The sequence below is a fragment of the Mugil cephalus genome, chromosome 18, assembly GCF_022458985.1.
Source record: "Mugil cephalus isolate CIBA_MC_2020 chromosome 18, CIBA_Mcephalus_1.1, whole genome shotgun sequence".
Lineage (NCBI taxonomy): Eukaryota > Metazoa > Chordata > Actinopteri > Mugiliformes > Mugilidae > Mugil > Mugil cephalus.
Window position 1 is genome coordinate 8942072 of NC_061787.1, and position 20675 is coordinate 8962746.

General features: G+C 40.8%; 1 protein-coding gene across 3 annotated transcripts in view; it reads left to right on the top strand.

Moving 5' to 3' along the window:
- The first annotated feature begins 376 nt into the window (after positions 1-376).
- The window catches only part of malrd1 (MAM and LDL receptor class A domain containing 1), a 52675-nt gene continuing 32376 nt past the window's right edge, over positions 377-20675 (top strand). The window contains exons 1-17 of one of the 3 annotated variants that reach the window (XM_047568835.1): positions 377-701; positions 2455-2586; positions 2670-2758; positions 2829-2993; positions 5687-5783; positions 7436-7567; positions 9107-9259; positions 11109-11214; positions 11695-12062; positions 12665-13110; positions 15068-15155; positions 15248-15427; positions 15515-15671; positions 17841-17997; positions 18089-18199; positions 19759-19972; positions 20076-20323. In XM_047568835.1, the coding sequence (XP_047424791.1) occupies positions 524-701; positions 2455-2586; positions 2670-2758; positions 2829-2993; positions 5687-5783; positions 7436-7567; positions 9107-9259; positions 11109-11214; positions 11695-12062; positions 12665-13110; positions 15068-15155; positions 15248-15427; positions 15515-15671; positions 17841-17997; positions 18089-18199; positions 19759-19972; positions 20076-20323 (3021 nt within the window). In that variant the 5' untranslated portion in view covers positions 377-523. The remainder of the gene's footprint in view (positions 702-2454; positions 2587-2669; positions 2759-2828; positions 2994-5686; positions 5784-7435; positions 7568-9106; positions 9260-11108; positions 11215-11694; positions 12063-12664; positions 13111-15067; positions 15156-15247; positions 15428-15514; positions 15672-17840; positions 17998-18088; positions 18200-19758; positions 19973-20075; positions 20324-20675) is intronic. The other 2 variants (XM_047568833.1, XM_047568834.1) reach the window with 2 other exon arrangements.

The following is a 20675-nucleotide window of genomic DNA, read 5'->3' on the forward strand; positions in this document are numbered from 1 at the left end:
GCAAAATTGATGCAAAATTTAGATTTTAGCCTAATTTAAACACATCTGTGCGTAATCCCAAATTCTTACATATTCTTTGGAAAATTAGGCACATTCACGTCAATTTTTTTTATATTTAATAAATGTTTTATGACACTAACTATAAATTTTATACAACATGTTCATTGATGAGCTGTACACATGAAGGTACAGTAATATAATCTTCAGAAAGAACCAGTTTTTAATGTTAATTTCAATATATTTTTAAACATCAATCTGTTGCCTTTTGACAAACATGTTCCCTCTTATTGTAATAACATGACTCTGTGTGTCTCGGACGCATGAACAAGCAGAGTGAGCTTGGGTAACAGCCATAAAAGCCATTTATTGCTTTTTACAACTGGCCTTGTATACTCGAACATAGGACCGATCTGAGAAAGCTGCTCACAGACTGGAATTATTCCTTATGTCTCGACGACAAAATGCTGAAACTTGGAAGGTGAAGAAACGGTGATTGACTAGAAGGACAAACAATAACCTGCCGATGGCTTTACTGCTGGACTCGGTGTGGCTGCTGTTGGCCTTCGCTGTGGTTTATAACCCAGCGTCCGCCGGCACCTGTTCAACGCAGGAGTTTAGTTGCGCTAACGGGGTTTGTGTGACTGAGAGCTGCGTGTGCGACTTCACCGACGACTGTGGAGATGGCAGCGACGAAAGGAACTGTGAGTATGGATTGAAAACTTAAAACCGATAATAAAGAAGAGTTTATAAAGAAGCACACTGGTTTACAGAAGCTGGGCAAGATTTAAACAGAAAGTCATAAATTATACACGGCTGCAGTCATTAATTTTTGTAAATATGCAAATGAAACTTTTAACTTGTAACATTAATACTGAAGTGTCTCTAAACTGTGAGAAGAGAAGGACAAACCCATGTCCAACATATCCATGATCTGCCATTACTCAAAAGCCTTAAGCCTACAGCGGTGTGTACCACATGGGGCCTGGATAACAGAGGCCTGTCATAACAATCAGAAACTTGTTATGACAATTTTTCTTATTGTGTAATTTCTTCAGTTTATATTTATTTCTAATGTCATTCACCAATTATACAATATTGTGTATTTATCAGTGTTAATCTGGTACGAAAAGACCTTTTTCATATATAGTTTGAAGCTGCTATTGTATGTGTGGGATTGAATTATAGTTTTATATCTGCATAATGGTGTGTTGTAAATGATTTACCACTTGTCACTTGACTTCATGCAAATAATACCTTTGTTAAAAATGCTCATTAATTAATCATGTGTATTTGTTTTTCTTAATACTGCAGTCGTCCTTGGTTTACTGTTTTACTCATCTTTACAGTAAAAAAAAAAAAAAAAAAGCTGTTTTGCTTCAAACAAATGTTTATTTATCCTCCAAACAGCCCCAACAGCAACTATTTTTCTGACATGATTGTTGCTTTTGAAGTTCCCAGAAATCTTAAGAGCAGAATGTTTATCCCTGTTCCTTGTTTTCTGAAGCTGAATAGTCAATAGTTCGGTATTTCCAGTGTAGGCCAGCATACAATATGTTTTTTGTTGTTGTTGTTGTTGTTTTTTTAATCTCAGGATAAAAGTCAGGAAAAGAATAAAGTAATAAATACAATAAAAAATTTAAATAGAAGAGTTAAATATATGTAATGTTTGAGTGCAAATTTAGTCCATGCAAAGGATTCAGAGGAGACAATGCACATGAATATTTCATACAATCCAAGGTTATTAACCCTTGGCATTGTAACCACACCGTTGACCTTTTGTCCAATAGTATTAGTAGACAATAAAATGCTTAATTTCTCATTTTGTACCCATTTTCCAACCATTGCTAGTCATTCAATTTGCACAAATTTGCCCATGTGTGAACACCTTGTATATGCAAATATCTAAGCTGCGGCTTTTATATTTTTTGAGTTATAGCACTTTTGAACAGATGAAAATATACATCATATAGCTTCAGTGTTTATATTCTATCAATCTGTACAATCGTGTGAACATTTTAATAACGATACGTCAAAATACTCAGTTTGCAGTGCACAATATAGTTTAAAAATTAGTGATAGTTAATCGTGATTAATCATATTTCTTAGTGTGGAAGTCAAAGGGTTAATAAGATTAACACTTTTTATAACTGTGCATCACACAGGACAGACTGAAACATATAAAATAACATCCTAAAATACAATGTATAGCTATAAAAATTGGATGCTACAGTGTAAGCCTAGTAAGCCTAATATTCTGGTAGAGCTGTTTTTATTTTCTTTACACATGGGTACAAATTAATAAAAATATGTTGTATATGTTTGTTGCATCAGAGTTAATTCTGCTTCCTTATGCATCCACAGCTAAAACCAAATGCACACGATAATGTTGGATAATGGTAAAATGTATCTCAAACAGAAATAAACACTGTGTTGTGTCAATGTTTCACGTTGCAGGTTCTACATATCACAGGTGTGACTTTGAGGAGAGTTTCTGTGACCTGATCCAAAGCTCAGAGACGCTCTCCACATGGACCAGATCCACCGAGGTCGCAGGACTCAAACACGACCACACAAACAAGACGTCAGGTTGGACCAACAGACGTTTCCACGTGGAAACTACAAGCGTTATGATTGTTTTATCCATGTCTTCCCTATCCTCTCTCCCACAGTGCATTTTCTGTCCCTCTCACCCGTCAGAGGAAGCAAAACCACAGCCGACCTGAACAGTCCCGTCCTCCAGCCCAGTGAGACATGCCAGGTATCTGATTGTTTTAGCATAAAATAAGGCAAAGCCATGTGACATCAACTAATACGATGTTATTCATCAGATGAGTTTCTACCATTATGTTGGGACAACACATGGAGATCTTCAGGTCCTGGTTCGGGTTCATCCGACAGGTCCGAGCACAGAGGTGTGGAAACGCTCCACACACCAGCAGGAGGACACATGGCTCAAGACGGTGGTTCAGTTGTCCAGCAATCACAGCTTTCAGGTCAGTAACATCCATACGCTTAACTACACATTAATACTGCTGTTTACTATTGTAGCAGTAAGGTATTGGTGCTGGTCAGCAGCTTCTTGTTTCATTTTCAGTCAATAGCCACATTCTGTGACGTAATAATGACCTGTAACTTATATATGAGTAACAGGTCATTATTATTTTATAACTCCAATGTCTTTCAGCTCACTGTTTTGGTTTTATGGCCCATCTGTCCAACTGTTTTGTTTTTGGTGAGAAAACCGGTGGAGCCGGGATTTTTCCTTAAAAAACAAAATTATCTTATGAACGAGCTCTTTTTCCCCACTAACCCTCAACCTACTGCCTTTTTATTATAGACCCTGATGATTCCTTGTCCCCATTAAGCCCAGCAGTCAGACCGGATTAGATTAAACATGACTTTGACAAGAGTTTATTCCTTGTTAGGAAAATATACAGTGAAGTAGTAAGTGTACATAGTGGCCTGAGAGCCCTCTCACTAATGGTGTCAAATAATTAGATAATACTGTGAAGCCACCGAAGACACTTGATGAACAATCCAGTCGCACATTAGACACATTAGCACATTGGTAAACAGTTCTAGCGTCGCTTAAAAGTCACTCGTATGAATGATTATTGTCAAGTCTGTAGCTGCCAGACGTTCCTCAAAGAACACTGAATTGTCTGGACTTAGGTGTGAAGCTTGACAAGATGGATTGTCACGCGATATTGTCATCTTCCAAATCCTGCGTCACTCCAGCTTTGTCTTCAGATTATAAATCTGTGGCTTTTCTCTGTGTCTGGTTATTTAGCCGTGGACATTGAACTTTATCAGGAACAAATGATTAGCCTCAGGTGTAAACAAAGACTGATGAACTGCTTACTTTTCAGCATTATTGTGTTGTACGTTAATGTGCCATAGTTTTTAAGATTTGTTTGACCCTAGTGAGGATAACTTGTAGTAGAAGATGAGATGAGATTTTGGGGGTTCTTAGGGTATGCAGCGTTTTTTTAGTAGGAAAACGATGGACCGCGGAACAGCTATTCAAAAGTGCAGCCAAAGCAAGTAGAGCTCCCCCTGGTGTCTGGCTGCAGTACAGGTCATAAGCTCCACCTCCTCTATGTAAGTGGGTGGGACTTGGGCTGAACTAAAATAATAAATTACACAATGTTCAAGAATGATTTCCGTTGTTCTGTGTAGTTATAATAATATTCCAGTGTCAATATTTTGGGTGAGTTTTGTTTTAGTTAGTGATTTGACGCGATGGAAACAGGATGTGATGTAATGACGACTACCAGTTGCCATGCCAACCGCTCCATGAAGCGGTTATGTGGGACGAGAGAGTTGAGTTAATTAAACATAAATACAGTGTATAAGCCAACAATATTTCCTTGTAGCTGGTGGAGGTAGAGCAGAGCGTAGTATTAGTGAGTCCAGTCTCGGACAACACTGACCAGACTCAGTCACAAGGTGGCGCTGAACGTATCCCTGGGAAAAAATAGCGTCAGTTTGGCCAATGCAAGGACGTGGCGAGACGTTGTCCATATTTATATACAGTCTATTGTATACGGTGTCAGATGTAGCTGCATTACAAGGTTCCTGGAAACTAATAAAGTCATCTCAGCAGAACTGAGCTGCACCACAGGAGGCATTTATGTGCAGTCAGAGGGCGCTGACCCAACCGGACCCTTCAGGGCCCATCTGGAGTCCTACGAAAGCCTGCTGCTTGTGTCCTTCCAATATCTTTTGACAATGACAATGTGTCACCTTTTCCTCCTCTCCGCCTTCGCCATCTGTCACCTGACCACAGCAGTTTCTTTACGTGGCTGATCGGAGTAAAAGGAGGTCTTCTCTCTGCTTTCTTTCACATTCCCCTCCATTAATCCAGGTCCTGTTTCAAAGGCAGTTGAGTTAATTGGGTTATTACTTACCACTGCGAGTCTGTTTGCTCAACGAGCATGTTGAGGTTATTCTCTGTGTCAAATAAAGACTTTTTTTTGGTACATATTCTGTACTGTCTTGACCTCAATGTCCAGGTTTGGCTTTAAAAGACTTCCCACCTGAATTTGAAGTCTGTTTTCACATCAACTATCTTGCCAAGATCTACCATTTGTTTAAATCAGTCATACATGACGGGGGTGTAAAACTGCACTCGTGTCAATAAAGTTGTGGACTTTGACCTCTGCATCCAAGATAGTATTATGATAACACGTTGATAAGAAAATTGATGTTTTTTTAGTATTGTCTGTTAGGGGACATCCTGACATGCCTGACATGGCTCGGTTGATTTCTTGAGATTTCCTGTTTACGTACATTACTATTTTATACATATTCTTATGTTTCCTACAGTATTAAATATCATAATTTTAAATTGTCATCCAGTTCCACGATCAAATCAAATATTCACATCACTGCGAAGCAAAGGACACTCATATTAGCCTTTAGCTTTGTGTTTAGAACTAATGTTAGCATATCTCTGCCATTAAGATAAACATAAAAGAAATCATACGAGTCATCAAAAAGTCTTATTTTTTGTTTTTTTTTATGATTATTTTATTGTCTTTGTAACACTGGTTGTCCATTAGGTCTAATATCAGTCTTACATAAGGAACATACTAGATGCAGAGATGTGCATGCACCACTGCACACGAGCAGCATGATGGCGTAAATAAAAAGCGGTGACTGAGGGACGTCTCTTCTCTTCAAGGTGGTGATTCGAGGGGAACTTTCAGCTGACAGCGAAGCCTCCGAGTTCCTGGCCGTCGATGACTTATCCCTCGGCCCCGGCTGCGTGACTGCGTCTGGTACTGCTACCATTAATAACATCTCGCCACACAGACGGGACGAGTTCACACGTAGACGGTTTTGAAATATTGCCACACATAAACAGACCGCCACAAACTTGTTTTGAATACTGATGAAAGGGGCGAGATTCATAGCTGGAGCAAGTGAATCATTAAAATAGTGCTTACCGAACGTTTCTTTGAGCTGAATATGGAGGGACGGTCTTACTTGTGTCTCCTACATTATGCTGCCAGCTCAGTGATGAATATGACACGGCTCAACATCTTGGCTGGGAGTGTTCGATAAAGCGCCGTCCATTTGGATAGAAATCTAACAAGGGATGATTTATGGTTTCATACAGTCACAAGCTCGTCGTCCTCACAGCCACTATTCTTTATCCAAAGCAGGATGATCTCCCTGCTCTCTGCCCATTAAATATATATTAAATAAGATTATTTTATTGATTGTTTTGTTTAGACTACAGCCTGTGGCTTTCACTTTTCTAAGGCCTCTTTAATCTCAGAACAAATGCCACTGACTGAGACCAAAGTTCCCCAGTTCATATAGATCAGATGCCAATAAGAATTTATCTTAAAAGGCAGTACTTGTAGAGGCAAACTGTCTATGACTTAAATCACTCAACAACTATTTGATGGAAAGCCACTGAATTTAATCTCAGCCCATTCAGGTTGGACATCGACAACAATACTTTTTCCTTACTTTTCAATCTCATGGCATTGTCAGAGGAAAGGTACTTAGTTTTATGACCAATACTTGCCTCAGTTTGTCATCGGCCTTTGCTTAGTGCTCAGTGCTAATCAGTGAATGCACGGCCTTACAGAGCCGCTTAGTGTAGCTGGAGACACTTCTTCATTGCCTTTATACTTGGCAACATCCGCCACATATTTCCACATTGATTACTGTAACCTTTGTGTGTGAGAGAAAGCTAATTAAGTTATTTATTTGACACAAGAGTAGTTATACAATGAGCTAATCTATACGTGAATATCCTCCGATGGAGTTTAGCCAGTGGTGGTGGTGAAGCAGGAATCTGGAAGGATGGACACTGGTTTTGATGAAGGTGAAATGGATGAATGGAAAGATTTTGATTTAATGCAGCGTCCTAATGCCCCCAAACGGATACAGAGATTAAGTAGGGACCCCCTACCTATTATATGTTCTATGTTAAACTTGACCTAATGCTATCATTGTGCATTCAATATTAAGCTATCCCTTATCCCTTTACTAAAATATGTTGGATTCATGTTAATGTGTATTTGAAGAAGTTTTAATTTGTGGGGGAAAATTAAAAATATACATATATAAAAAATGTCTAATCAACCAAAGATTTTGCAATTGTAAAATACCAAAAATTTGGTTACAGTATAGTGTCACAGTATTCAGAGGACAGAGGAACAAACTTAGTTAGGAAATAACTGGCCTATTTCCATCTTTCTGTAAGTGACATTATCTGATTTTATGCTGCAGAAAGTGTGTATGAAAGCTGTTGTTTACCTCACTGAGAATTTGGACGTGTGCAGCTCCTCATCTACCAGATCACTGCGGTTGCTCTTTCTTGTTCCAAAAATTGAAAGTGCCTCTTGAATAGAGTGAATAGAGCAGTTCAATCAAAATGATTGTACTAATGTTAGATTTTTAATTGCTATTGCAGAGAGCAGTGTTTCCCCTCCACCTGCCTGCCCTCCCTCGTGGTTTGCCTGTGGAAATGGGGAGTGCGTTGAGGAGAGCAAAGTGTGCGACTTCACCCCACATTGTCCACATGGAGAGGACGAAGCCAGCTGCCGTAAGAACCTTTTTGTCCTTACGTGATATCATTGTTTTTATTTAATAATAATAAAAAAAAAAACACAGTCTGCCTCCAGGTAATTTAACAATCACAGTATTATTTCATTTTTGTTTTATTTGTTGAAGCTGTCCTTGTTGAAGTACAGAACTGTGAAGTGAGAGAAGATAATGTAACAGCCTGTTGGGTTTAAGTTGCGTAAAATTGTAATTGTGTCAGCTTTCATGCTTGGTCTGTCATTTTGACATCCTGCCTAAACCAAGCATTGACGTCCAGGGCTAAGAAACCAAGCCAACATGGAAGTGCCAAAAATTTTCATTCATTTGAGGCTGACTCGTGTTTACAGCCCAGTACAGAAATAGTTTGTCTGTAGGGCTAATTTCCCCCATTTTTGTATAACTCACTTTTTGTTATCCAGTTATAGATTTCTAGATTTCTTTTTTGGTTTGCATTTGTCCACCTAGTTAAACACCACAGGATGTCAACGTTATATGAGACAAATACAGTTGTAGTCTTCCAGCTTATTTTTATTTTTTGTTCAAGTGACAAAGTGAGTGGTCCATTTTGGCCTCAGTAACTGGCTGATGGGAGCTGGCTGCACTGTTAGCTTCTCTTCTGTGATTTCACCTGGGAACTGAATAGGCTCTTGGCCGATTGCGAGGAACCTGACAGAGTTAGCGGTTTATATGTGGCCTTGTGATTGGCTACTGTGTACAGGAGGCTTAGATTGACAGGTCTGGTGTGACGCTTTGTGTGAAATGGTGCCGTGTTAAGACAGCTCCTGTATCGCTGAATGAGGGTGCGGACCCCCTGTTGAAGACCTATGGTTATTAGCCAACTGTTAGCAAAAAGTTGGATGAATTGCACCTTGAGGGCAGTTGTTAACCTCTTTTCTAAAATGTTCCAGACACTTTATGACACAGTCATTAATCAGAGAGTTTTATTCAGATCTGAGCTGTGCTGGTGCTGCATCTGTGACTCAACCAAAAAATTTTCTAAAAAGGAATGAGGCTTTTATTCCTCTCTGTCTCTGCACTGGGGCAATATTTTCAAAATGAACACAAAATTGGCCGAGAATCCACAAGCAAATTGATTTAAACCGCGGATTTTATTGTCTGCTTTCTTAGCGCTGCAATCTTCAGCTTTGACTGGATTTTTTTTTTTTTTTTGTGCTCAAGTGCATTTTTATTGTTTTATGCACATAGGGTTATACCGTCCGTTGGCTTTTCCTCATCGAATAATCTGATCTTATTTCGTAAATAATTTTGACAGGTGATTTAACCATGAACTGGCAGCTCCTCACACTTGGCAACTTTATTAGCCGGTCTCTCTCAGACGATAAGATAAGATAAGATAAAACAAGATTATCCTTTCATTTATCCCACGATGATCTTCACCCACGTTGGGATTTATAATTCATTCTTCACCTTTTTAATTAGAAGAGGCAACCCATTAGTAGCTAATCTGGAGATCGGAGAAGATCAGAGAAGATCAGATGCTAATGAGCCTTCAAATGATTTCCCGTCTCTGTTCATTCAGCCTCCGAGTGCGACTTTGAAGCTGGTGCTTGTGGCTGGTACGAGCTCACCCTCGGCGACGGCTTTGACTGGGTCAGGGGCTCATCCGCCGAGGTGCCTCCAGAGTATTACGGCCGCCCGCCACCACTGGACCACTCCACTAACAGCACTGAAGGTACAGAAGCAAACTCATCATGAATTCACAATAGCGGTGTGGCTATGTGACACGAGCAGTCAGTGAAAATAAGAATACAAGTGCGATGAGCCGATAAGGGGATTACACTGTGTCCAGGGAGTTTGGTCAGAAATAACTGGAAAAAGATAAAAATTGTCTACTGATTAAATCACGGTAAGTCTGCAGATAATAAGCTGCTGTCTGCGCTTTTTCAGAGGTAAGACATTCATGGAGAAATGCTTTCTCAGCCATTTCACTGGAAATAAATCCACATTAAGCATTTTACCGCCATTCATTGTAATAAACAAGGCAGTACAATAGTTTCTCCCAGCTCCAAGTACCACAACATGTTGCTGCGTGTTCATTATTTTCTCCACATCTACCCTCCAGAACAGACTTGACACTTCAAGGCATGATTTTAACAAGAAGTCTTTTTGCAGGCTGACTCCGCGCAGGCACCATCTGTTGTTTTTGTTGTGTACGTTGTGCGAACACGCTGTGAAAAGATGCTCTGTTAGGTTTTGTTTTTGGAGGCTGTGCAGATACAAAAGCGAGGCTTCGTGAAATTACACACGTCCTGATGGGAGCATCTGTTTGAAGATGTAACGATATGACTGCAGCCATTCAAAGTCTTATCTAGTCTGCGGCAGCGTGCAAGCACGTGGCGGTGTTCAAGCTGCGCTTATTTGACATCTCCAGTAGCTTCATACTCTGCTGCAGAACAGGTGTCATTTTTTTTTTCTTTTCTGGAAGAGATTTAATGAACAGTACCACACACTGGCAAAACACATCACTAGAACTACAGTAGGTAAATAAAGTCATGACAAGGAATAAATATCTAGCTAGCTAGCTAAACTCTAGCCTAGCAGTAGCACTAGTAGCTTAGCATAGTAGTGATAAAAGTCTCCTCAGTTTGTTAAAACTGGAAGTTGGTGCAATAAAACTGCCCTCAAATGTCATACTGACATAAATTTAATTTTCTAATTACTTTATTATTCTGATTTGGACATATATGTATATATTAAAAGTACATAGAGGCCGAGCAAAGCAGAGCTAGTGTTTCGTTTACATCATGAATTATGCTAAATGCTAAATCAAAATCATTTTCTCGAGGAATGCTGAAAGAAATTATGTTAATGGATCATATATATATATATATATATTGTGTGATATTTAAATTAAACTTCAGGGCGGCACAGTGGGGTGGGGGTTAGCACTGATGCCTCACAGTGTTTTCTCTACGGCTTCCTCCAGTCGTCCAAACAAATTCTCATTAGGTTAATTGGTGATTCTCAATTAGCAACAGGTGTGAGTGTAAATTACCCTCCAGAGGACGAGCAGTTACAGAAAGTTAATTAAACTAAATTTTACTTGAACTAGAAAAACCTTAAATACCTTTGTATGTTTTTAGGCCGTTTCACTGAGTTGTCTTGATTAAGTGGTTATGTGTCTTTATGTTGTCAGGAAATGAAAACAGCTGCACCGAGCTTCACCTCGTACATTTGTTGTCCGGCTGCAAGCGAAAAGTGCCAAGAGGCTGTCGACGCAGTGACTTCAGTGAACAGGATGTACGATTTAGTTTCTAGCGCGTGATTATTATAGACTAGACTAAACGCACAAAGGTCTCGGAGGGAAAGGTAGAGAAAAAAACAGTGCGTCTGGCAATAAAAACGTTGTGGGAAGATGAAGATGTTTAGCAAATAAATGTCTCGGCTGTCTGCTTTCATAACCGTTTCAACTGTTTTTAAAGGTGACTCACTGACCGTCTGCTGGAACGCGCTGTTTGCAGGAGTGAAATGGATGCTGAATATGGTTTCAATGCATAATTGCCGTCTCACTCTCTCCGCAGGTCAGTTTATGTTTATATTTAAGAACAGCAGCAGCCTTTATCCGACAGCCGTTCTCCGAGGACCCTGGTTCAAGCAGTCTGCCTCTGGCTGCACCATGACTTTCTGGTGAGAGCCCCAGCACGCCCTGCCCCCTTTATAAACTCTGATGTCTTTTGGAAAGGCTGCATGATTCATTATTAGAACTTGAATTATTCCATCTGTAGACTCACCCACACTGCTGTCTCGTTAAGTTTCCATCATGTCATCCTCCGCACCTCTGCTCTCATAGCATTTCCCTTATTTCACAGCGGCAAACAATGAAAGGATATGCATCTGAATATGTCATGTTCTGGCAGTTTTATTCGCCCTGAAAGTTCATGTCAGGTGACAGATTATATTTCTCTGCTCGGTGACGGGAGGCAGAAATGTGCATGAGGTTTATAAATGTATTTTTTTTATTCAGAGTAAGTTAAAGCCCTGATGAATTATGTCCAGGAAGCATATTCACACGTGAGGCGTATGAAGATATATAGCGTCTGAAGTGAGAAAATTATTTCAAAAAGGGCACTGAAACCCAATGTTCCATCTTTCTCTTTCCCCCCTCAGGCATTATAACTCGGGCATATCTGTGGGCGCCGCCGACATGAACCTCCGGATCAATGGAGATCACAACAACACTGTCATATGGAGAGCGCTGTATGATCAAGGAACCCGCTGGATCAAGGTCACCGTGCAGCTCGGGCGCATCACTCAGCCCTTCCAGATCAGCCTGGCTAAGATCAGCCTGGGCGTGTTCGACGGCTTCTCCGCTTTGGACGATGTCACCTTCAAGAACTGCTCGATGCCCCCAGCGGTGGCGCAGTGTCCCACGCACACGCACTTCCACTGCGTCCACACGAAGGCGTGCGTGGAGCACCTGCAGCTCTGTGACCTTGTGGACGACTGCGGGGACGGGTCGGACGAGGAGGGGTGTTGTGAGTGTCTCTGAATGATGGCAAAAAGAAGCAGTGTCAGTGGAATAGGCTTAAAATAAAGAGTAAAAGTTCAGATTTCCAGACAGTTTGCTTTAATAGAACCCAGGATTCAAGCTGACTCCAGTCCAAAGTTTTAAATCTGAATGGTGGGGAATTGATTGATTGGGTATGAGTGGGATCAAATGTAGTTTGCAGGGCTTTAAATGTATAAAGAGTTGTATAGAGCCTTTTTGCATGAAAAGTGGTGTCATGTGGTGTCGACTGGGACTGAAGACTAGACGTTTAGAAAGGAATATCTGGATTGAGGAAGAAGGGAGAACTCTGTGGTGCCGCTTTCCATATTTTCTCAAGGCTACAAAGCTACTTCCTGCTAACATGAGACAATCTTGAAGTGAGCAGTCATTTTTGTCATATTTTCAGGAAAGTAACTTTTCATTATAATAACTGTAGAGTGGTGTGTAAGTGTAAAGTATTAGAAAATGCAAATACAAAAGCAAAAGTTCTGTAGATAAAGTTCTTCTTATATATTTTACCTAGCTGTTCCTACATTGGTCAAATGAAGCTTTACTTTTCACTGACATTCATTCCTTGGTGTCTGACAGCTCCAGAGCTCCAGTGTAACTTTGAACACGGCCTGTGCAGCTGGAAGCAGGAGCAGAGCGGAGGAGACGTGTTCGACTGGACGCGCATCCAGGGCCCGACTCCGTCCTTTAACACGGGCCCCTGGAAGGACCACACGCTGGGCACCAGACACGGCCACTACCTCTACATCGAGTCCTCGGAGCCGCAGGAGTTCAAGGACACGGCCGTGCTGCTGAGCCGGCTCTTCCAACCCACCCACCTGCGTGACAAGGATCCGTCCAAGTCCCGCCACTACTGCGTCTTCCGCTTCCATTACCACATGTTCGGATCGCACATATTCCGCCTGGCTGTGTACATGAGGACCACTGCCGTGGGCCGCGGTCACATGCTGTGGGTTCGATACGGAGACCAAGGAAACCTGTGGCACAGGAAGACCCTCTACCTCAACAGTGCTCGGCCTTTTCAGGTAACTGGAGTGAAATAAGTTAGTCTTCTGCTTCTGACTCAGTTTACTCAGGGTTTACATCCCCAGATTTGAAGTGAAATGATTCTGATATTGGTGCTGAATTGTTGGGTTTTCATTGGATTTTAATTGAGATTGAAGTCATAATTACTAACTACTTTGAAATGCGCAAAAATGTTAATATCTTTCTATTCCATCTAATAACTGAAGTATCAACAGTATCGATATTTTGATTTGAGAATCGATTTTAGAGCATAAACACCTGGTATCAGAAGTATCGATATTTCAGTATCGATCCTCACTATCACTATTTTGTGATACACTTTTATATCGATAAATCTGAAAAACCACCTCACGAGAGCATAAAAAAAAAGTTTTAGTGCTATTTGAGAGTTTTTTTTTTCGAAATACAGCTGTTTCCATTACCAGTTTTTTATTGCGATATTTAGGTTTTGTGCATTTCTAGAGGGAGTGGAAACGCAGCAGTGCTGGAGGAAATATTCAGATCTCTTACCCGAAAGTAGCTGCTGTAGCTTGTATGAGTCTCTTAACGTGCAATTTAGATTTCATTATGCTGTGTGTTCCAACCAATATAGAGAAAAAATACGTCAGTATCCACTGAATAATCACGCAGACAATCAGAGAAGAAATTCACTGGTCCTCCACAGTGTCATAGTATCAGAATTTAACACAAAGTTTATGAATGAAGAAGGATTCTGATAACTTTAGCTGGTTAAACTGGGGCCACACTGTGTGTTTTAGTCTGTAATAAAATATAACTACCTTTAAGGCGAATAAAGTAGAGTAGAAGTAGCCTACATTGTAAATTACATTTAAAAAATCTAAATAAGGTGCACATATGACAATGTATCTAAGTGTTATAGATGTCGATGGATATTTATTTATGTTGCACGCAGGTTAAATTTCAGTTTAAACACTATAACATGCCATTGTGCCATTTATGTGTAATCAAGGGCAGACATGCAGACATGAGCTCCATCTAAACACAGTTCCCCCCAGCTGGCAACAATCAAAACTCTACGGAGCAAGGACTCTGCTTTTAAGAGAGAACACTTTCCTGCTCAGCATCGATCACTGAAAAGATGGACGCTGTGTTGTCATCACTCATGAGTAAGAAAGACTTGACAAGGCAGCTAAAGACTTTCCCTCCATCACACGCATTAAAAACAGGAGCCGTGTTTGTCAAATTAATTGACTGCAGAAAGGGTCGAGGTGGGGGGAAAAAAAATGCATCTATGAATTTAATTTAATCCTCTTGCTCATATGCAGACTTGGCACACGGCCGCAAAATGACAAAATGGAATGATGTGACATCAGGACGGTCAGTCGTCCCAAGAGACTTTCAACTTAAAAAAATAGAGAACAAACAGTAACAGCTGAGTATCACAGCTGCTGAATTATCTCCAGGACGTCCTGTTTGCGTAGGCAGCGAGTGGAAATGGTTGTTTATTGGAAGGAATGGGTTTGAAAAACCCTGCACCTTGAACCACTCACATGCTGCTTCAGAGAGACATTACACAAGCTTTTCCTTGCTTGTCCATTATTTGGCAGCGGCTGTGCGCTGGTCAGATTAGTAGAGTAACTGAGCAAGAAGGAAAACACTTTAAATCAAAAAGCAGCTTAGAAACTGGTGACCATTTTTGGTGATGTTTTGTACTTAAAAGACTTGTGGCTGCATATGCTGCCACAAAGGCCCATTCAGTACACTCATATTTATCATTAGTAACTATGTTAGTATGTATTGTAAATATGTTTTCACATTGGTCACTTGATATCAAAATATAATGTGAGTATAATTTTAAGGAGATTCAACAAATTTAGAGAAATAAACTTTGTGACGTAGTGATATATTAGTATTGACCTCACTTTTAAATGCGTGACTGAAACATTACTTCACTTCACATTACCCTGAATTTGTGTGTTTATTTTTCCCCATCAGATTTTAGTTGAAGGTACAGTTGGAGACGATCTTAATGGAGACATTGCCATCGATGACCTTTCTTTCTTGGACTGTGACCCATATGAAGGTAAATGATCACAACGTGAAACTCTTTAAGGCAATGCTGTTTCCTTCGTGAATTAGTGTTTTTTTTTCTTCTTCTGCTGCACATTGTTCTAGGAGAGCTCCCAACAGCAAACACCACCACACCTGTAGTGACCACCGCAGCACCCACAATTCAGCCTCACATCTGCCCAGAAGGAGAGTTTGCGTGTGGGGCACATAAGGAGTGTGTTCCCTTGGGTCAAGTGTGCGACTTCAGACACGATTGCTCTGATGGATCAGATGAAGACAACTGCGGTACAGCATTCATAGATCATCATCAGTCTCTGAGGTGTTTCTCAGTTCTTTGCAGTTTTGTCACATTCTCCTTTTATTTGCCCACAGTGAAGGAAAGGTGCGATTTTGAAGAAGGGGACACTTGTGGCTGGATGACTCTCAACCCCTCTGTGATCTCAGCCCATTCATTTTGTTGGGCGCCTGATCAAGGGGAAACCATTCATCTCGGAGAGCAGTACCATCGTCCCGTCAACGACCACACCCTGTAAGCATCACGTCATCGTCACAATCAATCCAGTTTATAATTTATGCAGATTCAGCAAAAGTAACTTAAACAATCTGCTCAAATTTTAATTTACCATTATCACATAATGAACAATGTGTTCTTTAAATATCTTCACTGCCTCAGAGGATTAGAATAATCTCAGAAAGAGGACAAATTAATTGGTCCCTATGTGCTGCTGACATTTTCAGAAGTGAATATATTGTAATTGTACCATTTTCCTTATGATTTTATAAGATGTCAGATAGAAATGTTGATTTTTTTTCCTTTCTTTCCTATTTCACACACTTTTGGCATCATAGATGCCAAAAGTTGCCCAGCAGAGGTGCTGTTACAATTTATTAATATTAACACTGCCAAACATTTTGTGTACACAACTTTCTCTTTCTTAACCACATGATTGCGAAGTCCATTTGAAGAAAGCAACTTTTAAAAAAAAAATCCCCTTTTTAAGTGCATTGCTGCTGTTAAGGAGGGTTGCATTGACGTCACTGCCGCTTGAGGCCACGCCCCCTGAGTGGCAAAAAAAAAAAAAAAAAAGGTGAACTGTGGCAGTAAATACAACAAAACCGGGGAAAATGTGGATTATCAAATCAAATTAAAGACAACTGGACTTGACGATGATCTATACGAACTAGTATGGATTTGGAAGAGTGGATTTACCTCAATTTCAATTAGTTTAAGTTAGTTTTAGTTCATTTATGATAAATGTAGCTAAATAAAAGATGCTAACGCTAATAGCTTTACTGAAAAGTAACGTTAGCCATGTAGCGGCCGACCGGACGTGAAGGGGATAACGAGGAGTGATCGCAAATATTCCGTTTATTGTTTTATTGTTATTTATTGTTGGAAGTGAAATAGTTACTGTCAGTTGTAACTACAGCAAAGCAACAACATAGACAAACGTATCGGACAGCCCTCCAGAACGAAACTTAAGAAGCTACTTAAGGTATGACTTAAGCTGTAAAAAATATATCTCTGGCTGCTTTTCAGATCGGTTGGTACAATCGCACAACATCTCTTCACCTTTTTATGAAATTAATTTTACAATTTAGACGCTATTAAAGCCTATGATTAAGCTAATGTCCATGCTTAACTGCCACTTCTTGACACGGTGGCCGTAACCATGGAGACTTCAGCTTGCTGTGACGTCACGTGGATACCCTCTAATGTGCGTTTGGCCCAGATGCACAATCACCTAACTGCCCTTATCTATGTTTTAGTGACGGGCACAGCCATAACAGACAATGACAGCGCACTTTGACCACTACGGTTATGTCATTTCTTCCCTCAGCCACAATTGCAGACACATATCTTCTTTCACCACCACCTTCCAGATCTGCCCGAAACCCTTTCCCTCACTCCTACAGCAGTTGAGTCAATCGATAAGGAACGAGTGAAATGAAGATGGGTAGCAGTGTCTTATTTAAGCCAAGCAGAGCCGCACCTCTTATGGGAATTTAATAAAGTGAAGCAGTAAGGGTTGGAGCAGATATAAGCTCCGGCTGACGACGCAGATGAGACCAGTGAAGGCGATTACAGCCCTACTTATCTTACTCCGGCTGCTCGTGTGGCTTAGTTATTGGCATGCTGGGCTTTAGGTTGGAGAACAGAGATGAATGAATATCAATAATCATATATCATATATTTAGCTTTGACTGTCCTGCTGTTTGTTTTCTATTTTAACCAGTGTTTTGTTCTATAAAGTGTCAAAGTTCAATTTATTAGATAGGACTTGGTGTTACATCCTCTGGAGTTTCAGCACAGCACTTGACCTGAGTGGGATTGAAGTGGGGAGAATATGTTTGTTGTACAAGATCAGGAGACATGCCACAACCGAAACACACCAATTAAGCTAAAATAATACAAGTCAACGCTGGTGGGGGACAATCCTCCATGTTAAAGTGGCAGTGCTTGCATGAAAATAATGAAAATGTAAATAATGTATGTATTTGTACAATTGTAAGACATGAAAACAAATGTGGTCAAGAGGTTTGAAAATGCAGCCCAACTTTGAATAAGCTCCTATCCATAGACCAGAGCATGATTAAATAAACAGCCTCCAATAAGGCGAGATGATATGAAAATATTGCTACAATTATTCCTGAACCTCTGATTTCTCTGTCCTGTGTTTCCTCATTCCTCTGATAGTAACAGTGCTGAGGGTTGGTACATGTGTGCGGACAGTTCAAATGGCGGCTACGGTCAATTCACCGACCTCCAAACGCCTGTCATCTCCTCCACCGGGCCACAGTGCACCCTGATCTTCTGGTACCACATGGGCGGATTCACCGTGGGATCGCTGCAGGTAAGAAGAGCAGAAGAACAGAACAGAGCTGTGTTCTCCAGAACTGAGCCGGAGCCACGCTGACATCTGTTGCTTTCTATATTGTATGCAGGTGCTACTGAAGTACGACAACGTCACTCACGAGGTTTGGGCTCAGATTGGTAACCAAGGCAACAAGTGGAGACGAGGCGAAGTGTTTTTGGGGTTGCTGAATAATTTCCAGGTGTGTACTTTTTCAAGTACCTTATATAACCAGATTAAATGCATGAGGACTGGGAGTTAATTGGCTGAGAGAAGGCCAACGATGTAGATGTGGAAGTAAATGGAAGAGATGTGGAACTAAAAATACAGCATCAAATGTCTGTTGTGTTCTTCCGTTGAGTGTACTGCACTGCCTTCTAGTATGGACATTTATTCAGTGAATCACTAAATTACATACACTATATATGTCTTTACATAGACCTTTATATGGACCTGGTCTTATAAATGAAATGCTTCCCTCTAAAATGTTTGCGTTATCTTAAGAATTATTATAATTTTTTTCCTCTCAAACACCTGCACAAACCAAAATCACTGTTCACTGGCTGGCTCTTAAGAGATCTCCCCCTTACTGGAATTAAGTTACTTACTGTAGTTTATAAATAAAATCCTCAATCTTCATTCAGTGCAGCTAAAGCATCTTTTGGACAATGTGCCTTCTTATTGACTCTTCCTTCCTAGTGTCTACCAGAAATGGAGCAACAGTACAGAGATTTCTTACTAAAAACACAGTCACATTGGAAGAGATTTACCGTATCTGATCGGCTTTTATTGGCTTTAAATAAATCTTTATGCACAAAAAAAAAAACTGGAAAGGCTGAGTAAACAGACAGATCTGCTTTAATGCTTAAAGCAAACAAATTGAACTGGGGTTCAAAATGGGTTTTATATGTCAGAGTAAAGAGCCACTGTTATGATCTCTTACTCCATTGTTATCCCCATATCATATTCACTGAATGATCGGCTCTTGGCGTACACCATAGACAGTATAAACTGCTCCTCAAAAATGAAGCTATATCAAGTAGAGCGCCCCCTGGTGGCTGGAGGCTGCAGTATAGGTCATAAGCTCCACACCCTTTATTTTAGCGGTTGGGTGAACTAAAGCACTAAAATACATGTCAAATATTTATTTTTCATGAATGGATTCAGTAATTGTAGATATACTTAATATAATGCTGATGCAAGTTCAAGTGTCAATTTTTTGGTTTTAGTTAGTTATTTGACGCTATAGAAAGAGGACGTGGCATAAAGGTGACCACCAGTTGCCATGCCAACCGCCCCCTAAAGTGGACAGTTGTTAAAAGAAAAGTACAGTGTATAATCCAACATTTCCTTGTGTCTGGTGGAGGTAGAGCAGAGAGCAGTATTTAATGAAACACAAACGTGTGTGAATCTGGAGGGAGGAAGTGTGGTCGGGGCATCAATATCCCGGGTCATCGTTACCACACACATAAACACGCAGAAACCCAGTGTCAGCTCTCGTAATTGCAGTAAAAGTCTTACATCTGACCAGGTGCCACGGCCTTTGCACATTCGCATTGATGCACATTAACCTTTGTCAGACCAGCGACGATGGCCCTTTTCACATCAAACCTATGTGAGAGACTGCAAATGCCCTTTTCCTCTCTTCCTCTGAACTCTTCATCAACACTTGAGTCATTTTTGGATCAGCTCTATAGTTTGTTTATGTTCATTAGACAGTCAGGACAGAAGGATGACTCCAGGTTTGTTGTCCTTTCTCAGGTGGTGTTCAGAGCCAAACGGGGGATCAGCTACATGGGTGACGTGGTGATAGACGACGTCAGTTTCCTGGATTGCGCCCCTCCTCTTCCCTCAGACCAGCCGTGCACACCTGAGCAGTACGCCTGTGCGAACGGCTACTGCATCCCCCTGGACAACCTGTGTGACTTCATCAACCACTGCGGGGACAACTCGGACGAGAACCCTTACATCTGCAGTGAGGCCTCTCCTAATGTCTGACCGCCGACTCCTGGCGCGAGATTCATTCCCAGATAACTGTGAAGCGTGGATTGATTTCTTTCTTTATTGCTGTCTTTCAGAGGGTTATAGCGGACGCTGCAGTTTTGAGTTTGACCTCTGTTCCTGGCGACAGTGCCGAGAGGATGATTTCGATTGGCTGATCAAAGCCGGCAGCACTCCGACACTTGGAACGGGGCCGTCCACTGACCACACCCTGAGAGATCCCTCTGGTCACTACCTGTACCTGGAGAGCTCTTTCCCTCAGGCATTTGGCGACACCGCCCGTGTAACAGGACCCCTACTGAGCAGCAGGAGCTCACAATGCAAGGTCAGGTCAAGACAGAGATTAAGTAGGGACCCCCTACCTACTATATGTGTTCTATATTAAACTCGGCCTAGTGCTATTTATAAATATTTTTTTTTTATAAACATTTTGCGGATCCCCTAGGAGTCGTGGTCCCCTGTTGAAGACCTACGCTTTAGGGAGCAACTGTTTGACCAAAGAATATGTTCAACCTAAATAAATAGTCCACAGTTAACAGTACCGGACTATTTAAAATATTAGAATAAGCAAGTATTACCAAATAACATTATTAAAATAGTATTAAAAGGAAAAGAGATGGAGCTAAATGCATAAACTGCTCCTCAAAAGTGAAGCCAAATCAAGTAGAGCGCCCCCT